Source organism: Apteryx rowi, unplaced genomic scaffold, assembly GCF_003343035.1.
Source record: "Apteryx rowi isolate R43461 unplaced genomic scaffold, aptRow1 scaffold_62, whole genome shotgun sequence".
Taxonomy (NCBI): Eukaryota; Metazoa; Chordata; class Aves; order Apterygiformes; family Apterygidae; genus Apteryx; species Apteryx rowi.
This window is the reverse complement of record NW_020450894.1, coordinates 2,445,880-2,462,140: the sequence shown is the minus strand read 5'-3', so window position 1 is coordinate 2,462,140 and position 16,261 is coordinate 2,445,880. Positions and strand designations below refer to the sequence as shown.

Here is a 16,261-nt window from a genome sequence, read left to right as displayed (position 1 = left end):
CCCCCCCCAAGCACCTGCCATTCTGGCCCCAGCAAGGGGGCGCGGGGCGGAACCAAGAGCTCGAGGGGAAAGAGCGCGCCGGCGGGCGGAAAGGGGCAGGGCACCGCGGTGGCGGGCGGAGAGGGCACTGCGGCCCGCTCCCGCGGGGTGACATGGAGCCTGTCCTGCCTCACACAGGGGTCGCACGTGGGGGGAAGTGGTTACAGGGCCCTGCCCTGCCCCACACGGGAGTCACACGTGCGTGGGGGGTAATATGGGCCTTGTCCCACCCCCTGTTGGGGGGTGTCACAAATTTGGGGGAGCGCAGGGCCCTGTCCCACCCCACAGAGGGGTGGCACATGTAGGGCAGTAACAGCCAGCAACATAGGAGGCCGTATGGTGCTTTTCTGCTTCTCCAAAAAGTCACCCCTCACACACACTTCTGGGGCAGGTCAGTAGGTGCCCCATTAGACTTATTCCACTAGAGTAAGTCATCTTTCACCTCTGTAGCAGCCTTGTTCCCTCCCTAGGCAGCACCTGCCCCACATCACCCACCCCCAGCCCATGCAGAAACAGCAGGGGGCAGTGCATCAAGGCTCCGGTCCCCATCCCCCCGCTGCAATCTGGCAGGGAACAGAGAGCCTCTTCCTATATGCAGTTAAAGGTCTGTGCACTAACCAGCTCCCAGCACCCCATTACTTTTCTTCAACTCTGATTTTACAGGTAATTTGCTCACAGCTGACTTAAGATCTCCAGGAGACAGGGAAGGTGTCCAAAAGAAAAAAAAAAGTCAGTCTTAGGTAAAAGTAATGATTAAAATCTTTATTTGCATGGTATGCTTTTAAGGGAATATGATCTAGTAGTTTAAAAGTCAGTACTGTCCAGCACTTGAAAACAAGTCTAGCTTCAATAAAACACAAAAATAACCAAGTTATTCAACATTAAACTCTCCCTCATAATAGTACACCATTCAGAGCTGTAACTCAATTCAGCTAGGCATAAAACTGACAAGAAATTTCAAAAAATTACATTTAGCAGGGGGATAAGATTTATTAAATATTAATATACACACTTTACATGGGCAACTGCAAAAAACTGACAAGATCCGAAAAGTCCTTTCCAATTTTCCTCATCTTTGCAGAAAAGTTGTATTGTGCAGACAGCTAGTTGCTCCATGTGTAAGACACTGCAAGGGAAAGATATACAGACCCACCTACCAGCACACTAAAGTTATTTCCCCCACTTCAAGCAAGAAGGCCTTGCAGACCAGAATACAGTAAGTCAGGCTTCAGGAGCTAGCCTGCAAAAACCTAACCACTTCAGTTATGCAATTTTGTGTATGTTTCTAGAAGTTAAGGGAAGGGAAGTTTCCTTCAGCTCCCACAAGAAAGGCCTCCTTAAATAGAACTGTTTCCTTTTACCTTTTGTCCCCCTCAGTTAAATGCCACTTTAAATGCATCTTAAGTCCACTAGGACAGTAATGTAACAAGTCTGTCTCCTGACATGTAGTTAAAATTGTTTATCATACACAAAACATCCTCAGTTCCCGGAGGACACAACTGTAGTCACTGTTTCCTTGTCCAGGCACCATCTCCCCTCTAAAGATACTCAGGTGGTCAAAGCATTAAGACCACAAGAATACTGCCAATAATAGGTCCACCTAGACAAAGTCAAGTGAGTAGAACAATTCTTAATTTTTTGTGTAACCAGTCTTGTTCTAAGCTAAGTAGATAAGACTGAGGGCAATATTCTTAATCACATGGTTCAACTCTTGTGAGCTAGTCATTCTTCCCTTCTCCCCAGGCAGCATGTCATTGCAGATAACATTGAGTGAGTCAAAAAAAAAAATCACAATAGGAAGTGCTGGTATGGGGCATCAGTTTGTGCAGACCCTCTGCTTTCAGAGGGCCATTCATCAGCCTGAGCTGCTTGGACAACATAGGAGTTCAGTAACCCAACGTAAAACTAAATGAACGACAACTCTTCCCTCCCACCAGGCGCTTGCTGTTCTGTTTGGAAGATGTTTCACACTCTTCCAGCTTGGCACATCCTAAGGGCTGGTCCTTCATGATGGTCTGGGCAAGACGGGCTTCTTTAAGTTCCCTGCAGGGAAGAGACAGAAGAAAGAGGAAAGGAAGGAAGCCACATCACACATGAGTTCCCATCAGCTACAGAATACAGCTATGAACACTTTGAAAGCAATGCATCTCATGGGAGAGTTAATGCAGTACTCTGGCATTGCTGGAGAAGTGACACAGAGCAGCATGAAAGTTACTATAGTTTTATCTACAGTTTCTACTCCAAAAAGATCAGCTTTGAAGGTTTACCCACAAAACCTATGCATCAGGTCAGCAAACACCTAGGTTAGCACCAGTATGAAGAGTTTCTAGCTTAATTTCTCCACCACCACAAATATCTGAAAAGATGGAAACTTAGACTAGAGCCATTTCATGTAACTCAAAACTATTAGATTTTCATATGTTTCTTTTTAGTTGCCAGTGCTCTTGCTCTTAGAGCATACATACTTTCCTGCCTGCCAGTGACAGTTCTTCCCAGCTGACTGCTGCACTAGGAGGGGTGGTAGGAGAGTCACTAGCTCTTGCTTGATCCCAGTGTCTCAGAACATTACTGCCAACAGCAGTGAGAGGCAGCAAGGGGAAGCAGGATGTCTACCACTGTCTCATTTATCTCTTCCTTCTGTGCTAGACCTCAATATCAATTCCTCATCCACCCAGTGGCTGCATGTTGTATCAGTTTTGTTTTGTTTTTTAATATAATCACCAGTGGTCACATTAAGTGTTTAAGTTCACTGCTCTGATTTAACCAACTCCTCAAAGCTAGAATTGAACCAGAGCTCCCTTGGCACAACAAATCCCTCACTATGGCACTGCCACCCTTTCAGCTGCAAGCACAGGAACCAATGGTGGAGACCCCCTGGCCAGAATTCCCAGCACCACCACCCTGCATTCAAGCCAGGTGGCTGACACTTGTTGCGCCCACACCTCCTCCCCTTTATGCCCAAGCAAGCCCTACCTTTCCAGCATGGCTGTTTTGCACTTCTCCACATTTAGCTGCTTCTGGAGCTGTACAGCTTTTCCAAGAGAGGGACGGAGGACTGGGTGTTTAGTAAGAGCTGTGGCAGAAGGTCTTGCCACTGGGTCAGGATGGATCATGAGCTGGAAGGCAAAGTAGTTCAAGGTTTAGCGCTCTCATTGTCATGTGCTCACTGGAAAAATACCCATCCTGTCAAGGCTTGTTCCTCACCTTCAGGAGTTCAAGAAAGCTGTGGGGGAGCTTCTGAGGGATTGGTGGGATATTACCCTTGCGAATGTGGTGCCACATGGCACCGTTGTGAGGCAGTGGTCCTGTGCCTGCTGCTAGGGCTATTGTGAGTGCCAGGGCAAAGATGTCTGCTTTTGGCAAATAGCGGTATTGCTGCAAAGAGAAGATAGACAACAGTTATACAGAGGGAACCTCTTACTGCGCTGAAGAGATGTGGGTCAGGATACCAGCTCAAAAAGAAAAAGCCAGACAAGTATGTGTATGACACTGCCTTCATCCCAGTTATCTTCTCCTCTTTAGAGGAAAAAGATTGATAGTAAGTAGTATTGTTAGCATCTCTTTGCACTAATAGCACATGTTACCATTTTCCCAGTCATGAGGAGCTGGCAGCCCACATTAGGAACACAGCAGCAAATCCAGTGGACAGACTAATAAGTGTAGACCTCCAGCCCTCACCACAACTCAAACTAGGCACATTCAGCTCAAACTAAGACTTATATTGAGCTAACATTTTTTTCCTAAATCCCTTTGCAGCACAGTGTATCATGATGGTTCAGTACCTGAACTGGTGAGCTTGTTACACACTGATGCCCTTTTTCACTGGCCAAAGTGGCAAAGCTACAGTCAGTTTAAGAAGAGAACTTCAGAGGACTTGAGTAATTCCCAGCTGTGCCTCCCACATCTCTACACTACCTAAGCAGTGTTTGTCTGGATATGTATATTCTTCACTGGTCACATTCAGCAGTTCCATCTCAGCTGGGTAAGTAAAGTGAAAGAGACCCACCAAATTGACAAAGCTTTTGTTCCATTCTTCCCCTACAGGTGAAATAGTTACAATAACCTAATGATGAGGTTAGTTACGAGGTATGCTAAATATGTACAGAACACCCCCCAAGTCTATGCTATTCTTAATAAAGTGCTGATCTCACTGATTTCAAAGCCAGACTGGACACAAGAAAGAAGCCACGAGGAAAGGAATATGCCAGACTAACGATTCTACTACAGCTGGTCTCTCCCACTTGCACACCACCCCACCAGCAGCTGTACCTCTTGTAAAATCTCATTGGCCAAAAAACGGCTGTCTCCTTCCTCGACTTGGGGATTTGTTATTGATGTCACATGGCCAAGGTCGCCTAAGAGAAATAATGACTGATCAACAAGACTGACATAGAACTCCATCGATAATGGCCTGCTCTTTAAAGGCAGCAACAGAGCACTCAAAACAGAGGCAAACCTGCCTCTACTCAAGTATGTGGGCTTGAAAGACATGGATATGAGTTTTCTAGGACTTACCTCTTTAGAAAAATTAATTTTGATTAGCAACGAGGCATTCAGGACTATGCTGTCAGTTTTATATGCAAATAGCATCTCTTTAGCCACCAGGACAGAGCTATATCAAACAGTAGTGAGAAGCCCTAAGTTTAAGCCAGTTGTAAAGCCAGGTAAAACCTACCAATCTTATACACCGCACCAGAAGAAAATTCATCTTCACTGTCACTTTCTTCCTGCCCTGCAGGGCCCTCAACCACCAGCTTGTGACAGATGAAGATATTACCTGCAAGACAGTTTAGCAATAGTGTGATCTGAGTAACCCGATTGGAGCAGCCTGGCAACTTGCTAAAGATCCCACCTCTGTCAGGCCAAGCTAGTTTAAGCTTCACAGCCACAGAAACTATGCATGTGCTTCCTGCCCATTAGTCTTTCTACATGAGTTAGATTTTCAGCAAGACACCCAATAAAAGATAGTTGTGTCTTATGCATAAGATATCCCAGTATAATCAACATCTCTGTCCCTCCCTCTGCTCTCCAAACTAGAATCAAAATTTCAGCAGGAAAGAGGTTGAATGTGACTGTGGGGAGAACATTGCTGTTCATGTGCCCATCCTCAGCTGCACAGAGAGGAAAGCTTGTTACCATTCTCTGCAGAAACATAATCCCTCAGGGTAGATACAGAGGAAGTAAATATTCCCTTTTCACTTCAGCTACCACATATAAAGGTCAAGTGCTGTGCAACAAGATAGTAAGGAATAAGGAAGTCCCTGTCTTCATTAGCAGCCCTATTGCTCCACTGGTGTGAAAGTGATTGTTCCCATGAACCAAGATTACAAAGGTCATGAGACAGAAGTAAAACTCTGCCAATTATAGGAGAAGGTTCAGTTTTAGAGCAAGAATGGTGGCAAGATTAAAGAAACACAGGATACATTCACCTTCTATGACAAAAACCCCTCTCCTTTAAAGCACTGTAACAGTTCCAGCAGGTAGAGAGGTCGCTGGGCATAGAAAGGGCAACACACAGAGGGCAAAGAAGGAGAGCGCTATACTTACTAGGTTTGATATCCAGGTGCACAAGGCCAGAGTTGTGGATATATTTTAGTCCCATGGAGACTTGTAACAAGATTTCTTTTAGCTCTGCTTCTAGGAAATACTGTCCAAGCTTTGCATTTTCCAGCAGCACATCTTGGAGACTCCCACCTAAGAGGAAGCAGTGAGTCTGAGACTGACAAATTTTATAGACCAACACATTTGGAAAAGTTTAATAGAACTTTGCCCAGAGCACAAGTGGGCTTATTAGTGACAAACTCTGACCAGACCAGCCATACATGCTCTAGTGATCACACTTTGATATCACTGTTTTTGCTTCAGTCTTTCCATTGCCTAGGAGCACTCTGCCTCCTGCCTGCTAAAGACTAAGTGACTGCAGTTCCACTTACAGCACAGGAAAAGCTGACATAGTAGTGATGTTGCTGCAATTAAAAGCAGAAAAGTTCATTATTCTTGCCATGCTTACAGGCAGAAGGCAGGTTTATGAATGGTGGAGGAAAGAAAGCAAGCTTCCACTAGCAGATTTGTGATTGAATAATGTAACATCTGACACAGAAGCAGGGAAGTTCTGCTCTTTCAGAAGTAGCAAATACCATGGCCTTTCTCTCTCTCTCCCCCACCCCCCCCATCAGCCTTCTCCACACCATCTCTCCTTTATTCTCAGGTATCACAAGATGTGTCACACCGCAGCAATGATCACCATGTTTCACAGTTACCTCCACCAGATTTAAGTCATTACTCCAAACAGCTATCACCACTCATCACTGATGGAACAAATGAGCAAGCAGAACAATACATTTGCCATCAGCTCCTGTAGTAGCCAGATGTGGCTTTTCCAGTGTCACCCAGCCAGTGGTACAGCCAGGGGCAAACCCAGGTTAGGTTATACCACCCTGCCTGGACCACCAATGGACAGTTTATCCTATTATTTAGCTCTGCTTTTCTGCAGCTGTTGAGCCCTTGCTTCCAAATAACAGTAATATGTGAGTTGCAAGGGGTCTTCATCTCAGCCAAACAGTCTCTCTTCAGATCATTACTCCCCTTTAAAAAAAAAAGGGTTTGTTTCCAAAGTACATTGCATTGAGATTAGCTTCCCTTGAATCACTTGCCCTCATACACAAGGCTTTACCTGAGCTGTCTCAGAGGCAGCTCAGCATCAGCATGGAGACTGCTTTTCCAGGTCAGCCAACAAGGAGGAACTGTTCTAAAACCCCACACATAAGAGGGCCTTCACTACTTGTAAGACAGTGGCACCATTCAGAGCTTCATCTAAATGCTCCGAATTCGTTACTGGATTCTCCATGAAACTTGAACCCAAGTGCAGTTTGCTTCATCAGAAATCAAAACTTCTCTTATTTAAGTACAGAGGTAGCTGCACTCATCCCAACATCTCACTTGAACATGGCCACAGTTCTTACCATTACAGTGTTCATTTTGGATAATCATGTGATCATCCTCTGCCCACGCCGAGTAGTAGCGCACGACATGGGGGTGGTGTCCAAGGACAGCATGAGCATAAACCTCACGCAGGGCCAGCTGCCTGGAGAAACAAGCACAGAAAGAGCAGTGGTGACAGGGGGTCATGGCCCTGCCTGGAACCATGAACATAGCCCTGGTTTGTAGCCTGGCTTAGGAAAGAGAAAGCAGAGGTGTTCATGAATACCACACCAGACTTGCTGAGTGGCTGTCAAAAATCACTGACTAAACATTTTGTTCAGGAGACAGAGGCAGCTTCAAAGACTGCATCAGCACTTGGGACACAACAGTAGCTGGGCAATATAGATGTGGCAGTCCTGGCTGCACAGCAGAGCAGGGACATACCATAGATTACATGTTTGACAGTTACTGCTTTAAAACAGGACAGCTGCGTGGGTCTGAGTCCAGGTAAACAATCACATCACTTTGCAGTGCATGCAACTCCTTCCATTTCTCAGGCATTTGTATTCAATAGCCCTGAAGTGGTAACTTTCTCCACCCGCCCAAGTGTTATTTGGGGAGTAACAGCAACCAGTTTTACTCAGATACCTTTAGACTCACGCTCCATCCTTCCCCATCACACCTCCCAAGAACATGCCCATCATTTCCACTGGCGGTTTCCAGCTAGCACACTCACTCATCTGAGGATCCTGCCAGAGGCCTCTTGGAGCGTTTGATGGCATAAACACATCCATCAAGGCGTTTGATGCACTTGTAGACAGAGCCAAATTCCCCTACACCAATTTTTTCCAATTCCAGGAACTCCTTCTTGTAGCGGGAAACCATATTGCTTTCTTTCAGAGGATATCTCTAGAAGGTCATATCAGAAGCAGAGACAGGAGTATGAGTTTAAAGATTCAGATAAAATCTGTCATTCTTCTAGACCTGTGCAGCATCTGCCCACACAGGACACTCATTTTGGTCCCTCTGCTCTTCTGGATGTATTCATCCACACACGCAGATATGCTGCCTGTCTTTCTTGAAACACTATCTTCCACTTAGGGATGCTGTGTTCTTTCTGGTCACCTATCAAAGGCCAGGGAGAAGAGAAAATAAAGATGGATTTATTTTTAAAATCATGACTCGCTAGCCATAGAATTAGAAACTGCAGCATCTAAGGAGTAGGGAATTGTATTCTAGCTGGCTGTATGCATGTAAACCTCCTTGGGCTACCAGCACCACATCTCTTTGCAGCCCTGTCCAATTCCCAGGCCCATGGCTGAGGGAGTCAGTCAGGGCAGAACAGCAGAGAACAAAATACTTGTCTTCTGTCTAGCTACTGCAGACAGAAAAAGGCCTGTCACCAGGCTTGATAGGCAAAAGTCCTGTACCCCTGAACTGTTCAGCTCTTGCCCTCCACAGCAGGGTTACAGGCAGAAGGCAACTGAAGGGTTGATCACAACAAATCAGATGGCTGGGGAAAGTTCAGGGAGCTGCATGCTCATGCAGTGGAAAACACAATGAAGGGGGAGGGAAACAGCAACCCAACACAACAGGTTGTATTTCATAAGACAGCATTTTATAGCATCTTAAAAGCTCTTTAAGCATTTCAAGCATTAACCAGACTCAGGTGCTGAGCCTGGGTTTAAATAAGAACTATTGCATATTCTGAGCTCATGAGAGAAGCTTGATACCTTAGCTTAATGCAGTTCCAGCTACATAGGAGTTGCCTTATTCTAGCAGCTAAAGTTGCAGGCAAGTGCAGTCTGCACTGGTTCAAGCTCTGGTCTGAAGCACTGGCTGTTGGCTAACAGTAGATCAGCCAGTCTCAGTGCATGTTTGTATTCCCAGCTATTTCCCCACTCTGCAGGTGCCACTTTTCACATAAATGGCTAAAAGCCTGCAGAACAGCTGGAAGAATATTACTACAGTAATGGTCACTGGGGGAAGTAGGAGGTGCTGGTACACCTGTGAAGGGATGTCTACTGGCAGGGGAAATCGGTAAAAAAACACACAAAACCCACAGAAAAGCAATGGAGCATGAAGTGGACAGCACAAGAATGCAGTAAGTGATTTACCTTCATTCTCTCCCATCACTTGCAGTGATGGAGGCTCATTACTCAGTGGTGTCCACATAAGCTATTTCTATGGTTGCTGGTAGAATTGTATATGAACTTAAAGGCAGTGGGGAAAGAGATGGTCCTCAGAACCAATGAGAACCCACATGGAAGAGCAGCCCATTACAACATGTTGCATTTCACAAGAAGGCTACATCTTACAGCATCTTAACAGCTCTTGAGGAACAAAGGCACCAACTCCTAGCACACGATTTTATACCCATGAGCAGTAAACTCTCATTAAACAGTTACTCACCCAGCAAAAGCACCATCTTATTATCAGCACGGAACCAGAAAAATATGAAGTTATTTGAACCTTTCTTATAAAGAAAACAATAACTGTGGTAGTCCTGGATGTTACATGATAGCAGGTTTACTATGCAGCTGTAGTTCTTTTCCTCAAGGCACCAGTTCTGCTGCAATATTGGTTTTCACAGCTAGAGGGTACTACTATTCTTCTAATAAACCTAAATATTTTACAATTACAATGTACAAACAATTCTACCTATGTGCTCTGAGATAGGGAAATATTTACCCTCAAGGGGCTGCAAGGGAAAATTGAGATTTCTACCTCATCTGAATAGTGATACTTAATTCAGCTTGCCTTGCTTTCCAGAAGCCAGCTGGATTGATAGTACCCCCAGATAAAACCAGGAGGCAGACAGAAAACTATGGGGTGCTGGCACCTGTGCCAGCAGCCCAGCTCTGCCACTGCTGGGGCAGTGAAGGGTGCATGAAGTCATATGCATGGGCCATAAGGGACCACACAGCCTCACCAACATGCCTTGGCACTGAGTTTTGCCAACAAAGCTCAGACCCATTGGCAGCAGCAAGAGAATTCAGTTTTATGCTCTAAGACATCAGTATTTGCTGACCTGCAGCTACATCAGCTATGGTAGGGTCATCCCTGAGACACACGCACACCCCAGTGGGGTGGGTGAGCCCAGACAGGGACAGAGGGAAGGACAAATCCCCCCCCATACGCCTCCACCCATGTAGGACAGCAAAGGGCCAGCCATGGCAAGTGACCACAGCCGGAGTGCACCAAGCTGCTCTTCCAGCTTCACCAGCAAAACTTCCCTGGAGAGCCAGAGGAGCAGTCAATCACAGCTGGTCCCAGACCATAGATCATTCACTGGTCAGGAGCTTGATTTTCAGCTGGTGAAAACCAGCATTCTTCAAATGCTGCTGTAGCAAAGTCAGCAGCTACTCTTGGGTATGGGCAGCTCTGTATTTATTTACACATTCTCCCTGCTCTCAGCTGCAAGTGAGAGCCAAGCTCTCCTCACTTCTGCCAGTCTCTCAGCAGTACCTCAGTACTCTGTACCTCAGTTTATGCACACAACTGTTGTTGAAGAGAGACAAGATTGTCAGCTAGCATGCAGTATTATTCAAAGTTTTCTAAAGAAATCGGAAGCATCTTCTTTGCTCACCTGCCAAAACCTACAGGAAAAGACTTTTTCCTATTCAAGAAGGGTAAAGAATTTGCTGCCTCATTTCAGAAGTTTATCATCGTGACTACTGCAACTGAAACTCAGCCCTCAGGATTTATCCACATGAGCCATTCAGTTCAGTCTTCATGTTTTTTGCAATGTATACCTATGTATTATTTGGAATATAGAAACCATGTTCCCTTCACATCCAAAGATACTCAGTACACTGATTAATAGGAAGAGCAATACACCTGCTTTTTCCAATCACAAAGACACTGCCACTATTTACAGTAATTCTGTTACTTTCCCCCAAAAGCCTGAATTATGTTATCTTTCATAGAAAGACCTCCTGACCAAAATAGATGAGTTTTAGGATTAATAATCAAAGTCTCAGATCTAGTACAAGTTTCCTTTAGAGCTAGGAATCATTTCCAAGTTTGTTGACTCAAACAAATGAAAACATAAAGCATTCAAGCCTGGAATTATCCCATCTCATTTATTTGATTTCTTCCTGCCTGATGTAAGTATTCATCCTCTGTCAGGATGCCATGATTTAAACTCCAATAGCAGAATAAATTTAATCAAGCACCAAATCTTTACAAGGAAATTATATTGTCTGGAGGGTTATGCAGGGACACTCACCTTGGTAGGTAGCTCCTGTTTTACCTGGCTTCTTGGATTAGGATCCCTCCTAAAAGAGAAATTTAGGAAAGTCTGGATGTACCACTTGAGTACAGAATCCAACTAAGATTTGATATGAAAACATTTTTCAAAAGAATCATCAGAACTCACTTTACAGTTTAACAATACATGTGTTTTATAGAGGATTAGTACACAATGAGTTTCTAATTAAGGCCTTAAGTAAAGTAGTCCCAGAATAGGAAGCCTTTGGTCCAGTTTAGAAAACCTCCATACACCAACTTGCATAGTTTCTACAGGAGTGTTATTTGGCAGCACCATTCTGCTCATCATCTCATTTTTGGGGAGGCTACATGGCAGATGGCCTCACATATCCAGCTCCTAGTGACAAGGAGAGCTCCCCCACCATGCTTTAAAGGGGGATACCTAGGCAAAAGTCTGTCCTGTTACAGTCTGGGGCTATGTGAGAAGCTGAACTTCATTATAGTATTCAGGTACCTGACTGTAAATTTGTGTCTCAGTTACCCCACAGCAGAGCCTTTGCAAGTCAGCAATAGCTTATACCTATCTTATGAATTGTTACATACAAATATGCAAGTCTTGAGTTATGGATATATGTATGACTGAACCAAACTCCAATTTACCCATACTGGCTAGGAAAGAAAAAGGTCCAGTTTTCTCCCACAGCCATAGCATTGAGGTTAGCTGTTAAGTCTCCACTTACATTTTCTGAACAAAGGAAACAAGGCACTCTATTCATGTTTCTGTTCTATTACCTTCACATGCTTGCAAATGTTTGCTCTGCACCAATGAATACCACTGAAGTGAGAAGATTCATCCTTAACAAATAAGTCTAGAAACTAAATGTCTCCCTCATTACTCATCTCCTTCAGACAGACTCCTTTCCATCCATTATTTGTGAGTTCACTTACAGCTCTCCTCTGGCCTTCCGCTTGCCATTAGGAAGAAAGAGCATTTGTCGATATGACTCTGGTGTAAAGGGGTTAATGTTGACAAGAGAAGCTTGGGTAGAGTCATCTGAGTCAGCACCAGGAGTAAATCTCAGATGTCGAAACCCTTTGGGTGGGACCTTTGTCCCAGATGAAGGAAAAGCTGTCTTCGATAAAAGACTCTGTATTAAGAAAAAAGAAGTGGCAGATGAACCAGCAAAACATTTTTATTGCTGCTATACCAGAACAGAATCTCTGCTCTATTGCAAATAAAGAGAAATACATTGTCAAGGAGAATTCAATTCCTTTCCTCAGGATAGCTGAAGCATCTGTAAAAACCCTTCACCCCTAATTTAGTTCTGACAGTTTGCTACTCCTTCCACAAAGTGTTAAGTTATTCACTAAGCCCTTTCAGACTCTCTCCATTCCCTGCTCGCTTGGGTGAGGCTTGCAGAGCTATTTCTGCAAACACAGTCAAGAGGAGCCAGCTGCTCCTTTTACCCCCACTAAGAGAGCTGCAGACATTGCACTGTCAGTTGCATTAACATGGAAGACCCAGCTCCATCGAGCCTGAGCTGTCACATCAGCTTGGTCAGGACAATTTTGTCAGTAGGACTTGAGGGGACATCACTTAGAGTTCCCTTTTGGTTTCCCAGCAATATGCAGTATTAGTAGAGGGGAAGTTGGTAGAAGCATCTTCATATGGTATTGGCAAAGTGACCAGAAAACCGTTCCTCTTGAGAAGCGAGAAACTTCAGTTTCAGAAATTAAGATCAGAAAGAACCTCTAGATCTTCTAGTCCAACTTCCCGCAGAAGACGAGCCATTGGATTTCACCTACCAGCTCCAAACCTTGGCCTAGGTAAACCACAACTTCAGAGAAGGAACCAGTCTCGATTTCAGTAAGGAAAAACTACTTACTTCCCATGATGGTTTAATCCCTTTAGTGGGGGATTAATCTCTTTAGCTTTAGGAAATACAAGTCCACTTTTTCAGTTTGCATTTGGCTTGTTTCAAAGTGGTGGGGTAGGGTTTAACAGGACTTTTAATATACTTCTTTCTTCTAGTTAAAAGCCCTTCTAGAACTCAGGACTTTTCTTCCTATGAAGGTCCTTTCACACTGATCAAGATACCCCTATATCTTTTTGGCCCAACAGCAGTCTGACTCTCACAGTAGAGCATTTACTTGGCTCCAGGATCATATTTGGGATTCCCTTCCCCCCCCCTCCATTTCTGAAGAAAAAATACAGCCCAGAGCTGCAGTATCCATCCAGTTGATGCTGCACATAGGCATAAATTTACTCCTGGGACATTCCTGTTTCAATACCATATTGGGAAGTTTGTCCACTGGGTTTCTTTGACCAAGGCCAATTTATCCAGCAGTCCAGAAGCTCTGTAGGATTGTGACTGTAGGCCAGGCTAGCCACAAGTCAAGGAGGAGATATAAAATACCACTGCATCTTCTCATTACCCGTGTCCAATTCCTATCTGCTCTACTAGAGCTCTGCTTTGCAACAGAACAGATTCATCTCTGATCTGAGCAATGTCAGCTGAGAGTAGTTGCTGCTGTACAGTGTAAGCAAGGCACCTACCACAACTAGCTCTAGCAATTTCTTCCAGGACTGGCTAAGTCTACAAAATACAGTCATCTGCCTGCTCTGCCACATGTCCTAGCTAGGGCTCCAGTGCTCATCTGTCCACAATTAGATGTGGCTCTACTCTCATCTTCAAATGTTCCAAGATCAACATTCCCAGACACTGTTATAAGCAGATTTAGACCCTTTAGTGCCTGTCTTTTGTTGGATGCTTGGGAAACAAGACCTTTCTCCCAGAAAACAAAACAAAAAAAAGCTTGCTGGTTTAATGCAATTGCTGCCCATAGGCTGCAAGATGGCAACAGCATTACCCAACCCAAGCAGCATGTCTTGAAGCATCCAACCAACATGTGATCTACATATGAGCACATACTAAAAGCACCCTGTGCTACCATGAGCCCATCTGGTCTGGAAGGAGGTTCTAGATGTCTCGCCTACTTGAGAGGAGATTCAGGATGATTTCTTATGAAGGGTGATTGCAGGAAATTCCTAGAGTGATGCCTTTGAGAGCTGCTTTCCTCTAGAGATGGGCATGCCATTCCTCAGTAGCTATGGCCACCCTTCTCTCCACATAAGCAGGTTTCTGAAGGGGGACAGAAACAAAAACCCTTTGATGGCAACAAGTCACCAGACTAGTTGCCCTGACCCAGGAGAAAAGCCAAATCCTAGCTTACAAGAAGTACTAAAAGGGACTGATCTACTGTGTATGCCACTTGAGCAAAGGAGCAAACAGCCTATTAACAGAGCAGGAATACTGGGAGAGGCTCCTCCCCCCCACCCCCCAAAAGCCACATTTCATTCCAATTCTTGAATACTAGAAGCCAGTGTATACAACACAGAAGTTATCCAGGAACTAAGAAGTTGGTTCCAAGTCTTCACTTGTACTTACAGAAGATATCAGTTGTATTTATACTAATAATTCTGTGAAACCTCTATACAAGAGGTTTCACAGAAAATAGGGGGCTGGAACCATTCTCCCAAGAAGCTAGCTCAGTAAGTAATCATTAAATTTTGTGACAGTGATGTAGAGGAAGACAGACTAGTCTTCCTCCAAATGCACACACCAATTTGTTACCCTGAGAACAAAGTCCTACCTTACCCAAATTCACTCAACATCTCAGTTTCATGAGCATCACTAAACAAGTGTTCCAGATTTGACAGAGAACAGAAGCACACCCCAGAAACATTTCCATTTCCAACCAATTCCTTCAAAGAGAAAGCCCACCCATATCCAAAAACAGGCTGAACAGAACAGGCAGTTCGTTCAGCTGCCTGTGGCCCCTGGGGTGAAGAACTCCACAAAGGGGGATGCATTTATCCCTCTGCAATCACAATACACATTTCCTACAGAGATGATGCAGAAGTCCAGCCCCTTAAGTGGAGTGTGAGCAACACACAAGATGCAGATAAGGCCCAGGTTCTTAAGTCCAACTTATCTATTGCCAATGAATTGTTGTTAACAGCCTGGAAAGAGTCAAGACATTTGCTCCCACTCACAGGTTTCTATTTATGAACCACAGCTCCGTAGTGAAGGTGCCTGCAGTCCAGATTTTTAAGAGACAAACAGAATGAGGGAAGAGGAGCAGACTAACAAAGGTAAGATTCAAAAAATGTGTTCCACAGAGCTAGCAACAGAGACCACTTATTACCCAGGCAGTGACCCACCCCCAGCAACGCTGCAGGCCTCGCCTGTTCAGACACAGAGGAGGTGTATCCCATTACCTTGGGAGTGTGCGGGGTGTCACAGAGCTGCAGCTTTTTCCAGGTGATGTGCAGCGGTGTCTCTGCATTACTGTGGCTCTTGGTCACAGATGGAGAAGACTTCAGGGCAGGACTCACCCAAGCTTTAGTCCTGCTGAGAAAAATCTCACTGAGCTTCCTCTGAGGGGTTACAGGGAGAGGACTGCTCCCTCGCCACTTCTGAAACTCGCAGCTCTTCAGAGGGCTCGAGTTTGGGGTGTCCTCTTCTTGGATGCTTCTGTCTTCACTTTCTTCTCCACAACTGGAGAAGTCCAGCCTCTGAATAAATTCATCACTGTTGTCCCAGTCATCCATTATACCATAGGAAAGCAAACAGATATAGCTAATACTGGCCTGCTTTGTTAGAGGAAGAAGACGACAGCATTATTTACACAAGCAGATTAACTGCCCTCTTCCTTACCCTATCAAGGTTATTAGTTCTGCTCAGCATACCCATTCCCCCCACATACACAGAAGCCCAGATCACTCATAGCTGTCATTTGATTAAACAGATTAAGGAAAAGTGTCCTGGAACTACACAATACAAACCCATTCAACTACTGTTCATGTAACAGTAACAGATTCTGCTTTTCACTTTAGTAGTGTAAAGCAGGTACAAGTCAGAAGTCTCTATCTTTCACAATAAGCCTGCAAGAGAACCTCTCCTCCACCCACTCCTCACATAGGAACCAAATTAGCAAATCTTACAGAACAAGACATGCTAGTCCTCCCACCAAACTTTTTCATCTTAAATTTCTTAACCAGGGAAAAAAACATGTTACAGACACC

At 44.7% G+C, this 16,261-nt stretch overlaps 1 protein-coding gene across 1 annotated transcript; it reads right to left on the bottom strand.

Annotated features, from left to right (window-relative positions):
* Positions 1-1,925: 1,925 nt before the first annotated feature.
* WEE2 (WEE1 homolog 2) lies at positions 1,926-15,820 on the bottom strand. Its single transcript, XM_026083944.1, has 11 exons — positions 15,455-15,820; positions 12,121-12,320; positions 11,192-11,240; positions 7,697-7,869; positions 7,002-7,123; positions 5,587-5,733; positions 4,715-4,816; positions 4,309-4,394; positions 3,244-3,414; positions 3,013-3,155; positions 1,926-2,082 (listed from the first exon to the last, which is right to left on the bottom strand). The coding sequence occupies exons 1-11, from the start codon at positions 15,785-15,787 to the stop codon at positions 1,926-1,928; spliced, it is 1,683 nt and encodes a 560-aa protein (XP_025939729.1). The 5' UTR covers positions 15,788-15,820.
* Positions 15,821-16,261: the final 441 nt, after the last annotated feature.

Bases quoted from the DNA above. Each gene is read 5' to 3' on its own strand.
- WEE2 (XM_026083944.1), bottom strand. From the start codon at position 15,787: ATGGATGACTGGGACAACAGTGATGAATTTATTCAGAGGCTGGACTTC. The intron at 7,870-11,191 runs GTGAGTGTCCCT...ATGACCTTCTAG, and splicing joins AACAGGAGCTACCTACCAAG to AGATATCCTCTGAAAGAAAG. The intron at 7,124-7,696 runs GTGAGTGTGCTA...TTGTTTCTCCAG, and splicing joins CTGGCAGGATCCTCAGATGA to GCAGCTGGCCCTGCGTGAGG.